This window comes from Kryptolebias marmoratus, linkage group LG17 (assembly GCF_001649575.2).
Source record: "Kryptolebias marmoratus isolate JLee-2015 linkage group LG17, ASM164957v2, whole genome shotgun sequence".
NCBI classification, from domain to species: Eukaryota; Metazoa; Chordata; class Actinopteri; order Cyprinodontiformes; family Rivulidae; genus Kryptolebias; species Kryptolebias marmoratus.
In genome coordinates this window covers 26,305,970-26,314,476 of record NC_051446.1, presented here as the reverse complement: position 1 = coordinate 26,314,476, position 8,507 = coordinate 26,305,970, and the positions used below count along the sequence as shown (strand labels likewise).

The 8,507-nt window shown below is 43.2% G+C and overlaps 1 protein-coding gene across 3 annotated transcripts in view; it reads left to right on the top strand.

Annotated features, from left to right (window-relative positions):
• The window catches only part of grid1b (glutamate receptor, ionotropic, delta 1b), a 357,735-nt gene that overhangs the window by 287,243 nt on the left and 61,985 nt on the right, over nt 1–8,507 (top strand). For all 3 annotated transcript variants that reach the window (XM_037980854.1, XM_037980853.1, XM_037980855.1), the window contains exons 6-8: nt 3,126–3,299; nt 5,110–5,271; nt 7,488–7,607. In XM_037980854.1, coding sequence (XP_037836782.1) covers nt 3,126–3,299; nt 5,110–5,271; nt 7,488–7,607 — 456 coding nt within the window. The remainder of the gene's footprint in view (nt 1–3,125; nt 3,300–5,109; nt 5,272–7,487; nt 7,608–8,507) is intronic.

The following is an 8,507-nucleotide window of genomic DNA, read 5'->3' as shown; positions in this document are numbered from 1 at the left end:
CCCTCGTTTCTTCCCTCGTCCCATCGTCTCCCTCCTCATCCCCTCGTCTCCCCATCGTCTCCCCCCTCATCTCCCTCCTCTCCCCTCTCGTCTCTCCCATTGTCTCCCCCATCTTTTCTTCCCTCGTTTCTTCCCTCGTCCCATCGTCTCCCTCCTCATCCCCTCGTCTCCCCATCGTCTCCCCCCTCATCTCCCTCCTCTCCCCTCTCGTCTCTCCCATTGTCCCCATATCTCTTCCCTCGTCCCCTTATCTCTCTCCTCGTCTCCCCCCAGTCTCTCCCCTTGTCCCCCCCCCTCGCTGCAGGGACAGAAGCTGCTGGGAGGACAGAAGCTGCTGGGAGGACAGCAGCGACGGGATCAGTGGAGTAAAGTTTAAAACTCATGTCTGCAGAGATCAGGACTGTCCTCTAAAACTAAACTCTAAAACTCTAAAACTTTTCTAGAAGGTTTATTTCTCGCTGCTGCAGATAATTTTCTGTTATGACACCATGTTTACACACAGTCCTTTTATTAGCTTTAAAGAGGAAATAAAATACTGTTTTTTGCAGCGTTTTGCATGATCAGACACAAAAAATGGACTTTATTACATTTTAAACATTAATTCCAGTTTCTCCATGTATAAATCATTTTTAATGGATCCAATTTATTTTTAAGCTGTTGTTTGTTTCAACCCTCAGCTGAAAAAGTTCATTTTACCACAAAAACATTTCACCAAACAAACATCAAACCTCGTTCTGTAGAGTTACACCAAACACTAATTTATAGTTTTTATTCTTTACCCAGTAAAGATCACCTTGGAGAGCATCTTTTTATAACTTTTTCTGTTTGTTTTTCAGGACAGAATTTGGTTTAATCATCAGTTAATCATCCTGAGATTGAGGAAAGTTGCAGTTTGTGGAATTTCATTCAAACCTTTCTCTTTACTTTTTTTATATTTCCTTTTCTTTTTGTGTCATTTGGAGACAGAAGTTGTTCAGGCTGAAGAATAAAGACGTGATGAGGTTTAGATTTTCCTGACTTTCAGTGTTCTTGAGTCGTATATAATATATAAATATCTTGAATTCTGCTTTGAAACTCAGTTTTTAATCACCTGAGTTTTGGACATGTGTGAAAAGCGTTAATGTTTCCATTTGCACCTGAATGCAGCGCACAGAGCGGCGATGTTTCTCTTTATCACTGTTTTCGGCTGTTATATGAGCCGAAGCTGCGGCGCCACTTGTTGTTTCTCACAGCAGCCTGTGATCAACACGTCCTCGCTCAGCAGAGCCAACACGCTCCTTGTTTCTGCTGTAAAAACTGTGTTTCCCAGAAAATAACTGCCTTCCAAGCCTGTTCTCTTCCTGCGATGATTAGTTCGGCTCCTGTCGGCTCCTGTCGGCTCTTAGGCCTGAATGGAGGTGATTACCATTTGTTGGATTATCACACCGGTTCTGCCTCCATTTTGTGTTTGACAAAAGCTTCGAACAGTTTCTTCTGTCGGCAGTCAGTCGATGTGAAGTAGCTGCTCGGTGCTCATATTTCAGTTTATTTCAATCCGTGTAAAGGTCAATAATGAAATGTGTTATTGAAGCGTTATCTGTGGATGTTCAAGGAAAAATGAGCAAAAGGAATCAATGTTAACACTAGCAGTCCGAACTTTTAAATTATTAAAAATATCTTTGTATAAATAGTATAAATCTTTTCATTTGTGAAGCTGAATGTGTTCAATATTTAATATTTATTTGTGGAAAGTTACTTAAACTGCTGACATAATAAAAATCAAATGACTGTCTGTAAAAACTGCTGTTTAAACCCTTAATATTCTCCAAACCTGAACAGAAATAAGTAAAAGATTGACTGATATCTGAACTCTTATTGCCTTCTTTAGGACACAGCAGCTGCTTGACATTTTGTGGCCTCAGATTTCTTTGTGTTTATTTAATTTAAACATTTTCCACTGCTGGAGCTCCTTCTGTTTACAGGATTTTGATCCCCCAAAATGTCGGCGCCATGCGGGCAGTGTATAACCTCGTACAGTCATGTGACCATGTGTCGTGACTGCAGACAGACCTAATAATGACTCCTGATTGGTCGGTTTGTGCAGCGTTTGATAAGATAAAGGAGCAGCTTGTTGTTTGGACGGACATGTCAGCAGCTTTGCTTTGTTCCAACAAACAAACAGTTGACTGAATTCAGACTCCCCACCTCCTCCCAGTGACCAGAAACCCTCCAGGGACCGGGTCCAGGAAGGATCCTCCTGTTAATGAGGAGGAGCTGCTGCTCCTCATCTCTCAGGCTGAGCCCGGCCTCCCTGCGGAGGAAGCTCGTTTCAGCTTCTTTCAGTCCTGATCCAAACCTCCGGACCACAGGTGAGAGGAAATCCAGAGCCTCAAATCTTTCTTTACCACAGCAGACCGGAGCAACGCCTTCATTACTGCAGACCAGACCCTGAACCGTCCTCCCATCCGTCAGGAGCACAACTCTCAGATACTCCAGCTCCTCATCCAGGACTCCACCTCCTTCCAGTCCAGACTAGAAATAAAGAAAAAATAAAAATATATGCAGTCCATAACATGCAACCATATTGAAATACTTTTATGAAGTTCTACTCGGAACCAAAACGTTCACCTTTTAAAACCCAAAACGTAAAAGTTCAGAACTTTTCCTCTGCTGTCAGCTTCTTGTTTTTCCAGAAATCAGACACGAGACACCACGCAGTCTGCACTGACTGATGGTGTCTCGGCTGCAATTAGAGCACCTGAACTCAAACCTGTTTCACTCCATTTGACAGAACAAAATGTTTTCTTTGCAGTAAATGAGCTTCAAATCTAAACCCCGTTCTGTTTTAATTGGATGAGGATATCACTCAGACAAACAGACTTTTTTTTCCGACGCAGACTATCTATAATTACACCTCACAGAAAATAATTAGGTTTCCCCTTGTTGCTGCAATTAAACGTGCATATCAACAGAGGAAGCTCTTAAACAGCCAGCGTGAATCTGTCATGTTGTTTGGCTTCCATTTTGTTTGTTTAAAACAGTTCATTAATGTAAAATTAAATGGCCGTTCTGCATTCGGAGCTGTCCTTTTTCATTCTTCTTGCAGAAGAAAAACTTCAGGGTTGCATCCCTTTTATTCTCTGCAGGAGATCAACGACACAGAGATCCTGGAGCTGACCCACAGTGCTCTGGGCCGCATGACGTTGATCCGGCAGATTTTTCCGCTGTGGAAGGACAGTCACAGCCGCTGCATGAGGCAGAACCACCGGATCTCCTCGCTGCTGTGCGACCCGCAGGAAGGATACCTGCAGAACCTGGAGGTAAAGACACCTGGACCCCCCATCATCATCATCTTCTGCTGTTTGAGACTGTTTCAGATTGTTGAAGGGTTTACTGTCGACTACTTTCAGCCGTTTAGTTTATGAACCAAACTAACCTGGTTACGTTTAGCAAGTTAGTGGTTAGTAAACAGTTAGTGTTGTTTAAAAACAGATAAACCAACTTTCCTGTTCCTTTCATTCATTTAGACCGATGGATGTCCTGATGTTTCTTGTTTTCAGATGAGTTGGAGTCCTCCTGCTGGACCTTCAACACAAGTCTGAACAAAAGAGCTAAACATGAAAATTCACTCATTCACGCTCGTGAAATTAGTAATTCTGCTCCACAAAGCACAAAATATTAAACTGAGAGAGGAGAAGGGGAACATAATTAAATGGAGGGCAGAGAAAGGTCAAACTGGGCAGTTTTTATACAAGATTTCTCATTTGCTCCCTAATATAAAAAGCTTTATGACATCATTTTATCTTTTGTTTTCCCAGTAAAAATCCAGATTTATATAAGATCTACAGTTTCTAACTTCGTGGTGCCGAACAGCGTGTTTCATGAGACATAATTTCAGATTTGTTTGTATCTAATCTCGAGGACAGTCTTCGTCCCACTCAGACATGGAGTGTGATTTCCACTCGGGAAGTATCAGCGCTGACATTTAAAGACAACAAACACAACCATTACTCTGATTCCCGCAGACAAACGCTGGGTTTCACATTGCTCTCTGTTCTCATCACATTTCCTTCTCGTCTTCCTCTGTGTTCCTTTAAAACTCACGTCTCCTGTCCTTCTCGTCCTCATGTCTCTGTCTCTTCTGTCCACCTGAAATGACCGAAGACTCATCTCTCACCTCCGTCATCCCACTCGTCCTTCGTCCACCCTCTCTGTCTTCACCTGGGACATCAGGGAGACGTGTAAACGAGAGCATTTGTCTTAATTATTTATGTAAAGGAGGGTTAAGTGTCCTCTGATGTAGGACACAGCTGCAGGAAGACGAAGCAAACTCCTCCTAAATGTAACATTCATGATGGGAAATGCTGTTTCTCTTTTATTTCCTTCTCTCTTAGCTCATGTCTGCCTTTGTCATGTAAAATTTCATCTTCAGCCACTTCCTGACCCCAAAGTGTGTGTGTGTGTGTGTGTGTGTGTGGCCTTCATGCCAGTCAGCTCTGCTTATCTGGACAGACTGATGCTCATTTGTCACCCTGCATTTGGTCTCTACTTCCTGCGTGTGTGTGTGTGTGTGTGTGTGTTGGCAGTGTGACATGTGACACGTCTGGCTGCCTGTCTCCACACCATCCAGCTCATCCGTGTGTGTGTGTGTGTGTGTGTCAGCAGAACTCAGGGTTGGTGTCAGATTTGAGCTGCCAGATGATGCAGCTCCCAGATGTGTTGCAGATGTGGTCACTGTGTGTGTGTGTGTGTGTGTGTGTGTGTCCTTTTACATTTAAAGAGATAGTTTTGAAATGGAGTTGTGTGGATCAAGTTTGGACCCAGATTTAATGTTTTAACTCATATTTCCTGGATGTATCGGGTCTATTTGTGTTGTTTTTGCTGTATGGTGTGTTGGACTCTTTTACTGTTGATTAAATTATAGTTTTGGTCCAAAGATTGTCAGGAGTTTATGCAAAGATGTCCTGAGTTCACATCCTGTACATTAAAAAAACAAAACAACACGCAGCTCTAGTTCCTAGAACTACAGAAACTAGATTAAGGTTTCAAACGCTCACATCAACTCTTTGACGAGTTGAGAGAAAGATTGTTGCAGACATTTTTCTAACATGTTTGCTCCTGACTGTCCAGGTGTCGAACCTCTACCTATACGACAGCGTGCTGATGCTGGCCAACGCCTTCTACAGGAAGCTGGAGGACAGGAAGTGGCACAGTATGGCGAGCCTGAACTGCATCAGGAAGTCCACCAAGCCGTGGAACGGAGGCTGGTCGATGCTGGAGACCATTCAGAAGGTAAACACACACACACCCCGTCTGAAATCAGATCCGTTTAAGGTCTGATGTTAAAGAACATCTTGTCTTTCTTGTCTCTAAATATAATCTGAGGATTTTTAAGAGTCTGAGACTCAGTTTGTCATAGGTTAGACTCACATTCAGTCCAATTTAAAATAATAGACTTTACATTTTCTTTTACCAGTTTAAATTAAGTGTTTATAAAGAAAATGTGTGGGAGATCAGAAGAGCAGGAACCAATAAGAGAAACCAAACCTGAACGTCTGCAGGTGGACTCGTTGTTCTGACGGTCTAATTGGTAAAAAGATGCTTTCAGCCTCCTGATGAGTCCCTCAGAGGATGAAACATCGAGCTTTATTAAAAAAACAAAAGTTTGTGTCAGAGGAACCACCTCAGAGCTCATCAGAGATCCATTTCCTGTCTGAAATACTCTGAGGAGAACATTCAGGTAGTTAATAACGAATCGTGTTTCTGAACATTATTTTGTAAGAATCTCCGGTCTGCAGTGAGGTGAGACTGGACCTTTTCCTCCTGTTGCTTTGATGCAAACGCTCATCAGGCGGTGGTGAGTTTGGCATTAAACACAAATCTTTTTCATGAAGAACTTCCTGGAGTTTCCCGGCCCTCAGATCAGCTTCTTGATCACATTAGTTAAAAAAAAGACCAAAAAGAAGCTGTGAGATCAGTGAGTGTATTTAACACAAACCCTAATAAACGAAATAAAACAACAGTTCTAATAATCAGTTTAGCACATCTGTAACCATATATGTTGTATTATTTATCACACAGTTTATATCTGACAGTCCTTCTTTAATTTCCTCCTCTCTGTTGGACGTGAGGTTGAGATCTTCATGTGAACACAAACTAATATCTAGATCAGGAGTGTCCAATCCTGGTCCTCAGGGCCTCCATCCTGCAGGTTTACTTGTTCCTCTGCTCCAACACACCTGATCTGAATCAATGGGTGATTAACAGGCTTCTGCAGAACAAGAAGAGGTGATTTAACCTCTGAATCAGGTGTGTTGGAGCAGAGAAACAAGGAGAACCTGCAGGATGGAGACCCTGAGGACCAGGATTGGACACCCCTGATCTAGAGCATTCAAAAATGTAGCAATAAAAGTTATTGATTCCAAATGTATTCATTTTATGAGCGTTTTTTTGGAATCCTTTCCTCCATATTTCCTCTCAAAGAGGCTGAGAGGACAGGAGGACAGGAGCACCTGGGTGTTTGGCCTCCTTCCTTTCTTCTCTAGAAGGCGTTTCCTCTTCAGGACAGCGACAGATGAACGGATGAGTGGGGGGAGCCGTTCACGAAGCCGAACACGTTAAAACATTCTCATTCTCCGGCGGCGACGGCAGCGACCTTTGTATCTGACAGAGGATCGTTTAGTTTTCTGCTCACTCTGACGGCTGTCTTTAGTCTTACTTTGCATCCGACATGAAGCGCCGTGTGAGGAGTCGGCCTTTGAGCCGAGCAGACCTGAACTCGTTTATCTCTGATGATCTGTGAATCCTGAAGAGGAGAGCTGATCTTTAACTGATCATTACTGATCAAGGAGAGCAGCAGGAATAGGATTTATTCATCAAAGGCCTCGTATTCCTGCTGCCGATGAGCCAGAGTTTTAAAAACTTATAACCAAAGTTAAAGTGTGACCTGAGGATGAGTCTCAGCTACTACCACACCAGATATGAGCTTAATATCTGTAAAACTGAAGGAGTTGTAGCTGCTTTTTAAGTGAAGTTCTCTTTGGTGATGATATAATTTATATAAATTATGTGTAAGTTTGACCCGTGTGGAATAAAGAAAACCCACATTAAGTTCAGACTTTTTAAAAATCGTGTTATATAATCACTCCAACCTGTAAAAAACAACACTTAAATAATCGTTAAAGACCAAAATTAATCTGGCATTCATGTCCACATCATAAACTTCTACAGTCATATAATCTTTTGATGATTTAATTTTAGAAAACAGGTGACCTCGTGTGTTATTTTAATTATTTTCCTATAAAATCAGCAGCAGCTCCTGGAAGCTTCAGATATTAAATGAATATCAGTTTATTTCAGATTTTCATCTTGAAATGAAGTTAAAATGTGTCAGACATGAACAAAACGTTATTTAAAGACCAGAAGATGAGGATGAAGCTTGAGTAAAAGCAGTTTGACAGTGAAATTCAGAAACAGGAAGTTCAACGTGTGACTCTCCTTGGTTTCAGGGTAATATCACAGGTCTGACAGGAACCATGGACTTTAAGGACAGCGGCTCAAACTCTCATGTCCAGTTTGAGATCCTCGGCTCCAGTTTCAGCGAGACCTTCGGCAAGGACATCAAGAGGGTGAGTTCACAGGATTCCAGCTGGAAGAAAGAGCAGAATCTGTCTGAGGGGCCTTTTCTGTGGCAGGAAACTGTGTGAAGAGAACTCAGTAATCTGGTTTTATTAGAATGTTCGACCCCAGAACTGCAGGCTGGCAGCAGCCCTGTTTCTTCTGAGGGTCGAGCCAATATTTGAGCCGATATGTGGCATCCACAGACTCTCGGCTCGGCCTGTCCCTGATGGTTTGTTCTGTCAGCTCAGAGCCTGACAGCGCTGCCTTGTACTGTGCAGAGGACTGCTGCAGGCTGCCATTGTTTTTGTTGTTGTGGTTGAATGTCATCCGTCATCATGTCGTCTGAGTGGTGCAGCGGTGCGTGCCACTCCCAGTCAGGACTGACAGCAGAACCAGAACTCAGTGTTTCCTTCTCTTCTCAAAGGTGCTGCCTGCTTCATTAAACCTTCAGGAGCTCCAGGCGCTAAATGTGCAGATAACAGTCGGATTCTTGCCCCACTGTGGCCATGCATGACTGCCATTGTTTCAGCCAAAAGACTGAAAAGTGCAGCCATGAGCCGGGCTTCCAAAGAAGGTTTAGCTGAATCCATGCAGGCTGGTGGCTGCGTGGATGGAGTGAGACATGCTGTCAGAGCATTAATGACTTCAAAGGGATTCAGGCAGCCAATGATGGCCAGTCAAGGTCAATAAGTGATAATCTGTATTCCTTCTGGTCACTCAAACGTCAGCGGTGCCACAGAGTGGTGCATGCTGGGAGACTTCTCCGAAAAACATTATAATACAGAAGAATTCCTGTAAGCATAGAGTTTATCAGGAGCTGGGAGACAGGGGACACGGGGGACACGGGAGTCTGAGGACTCATCCTGAGGGCATGATGGACGGATGGTTGGATGAGGGCTGCTGTCGGC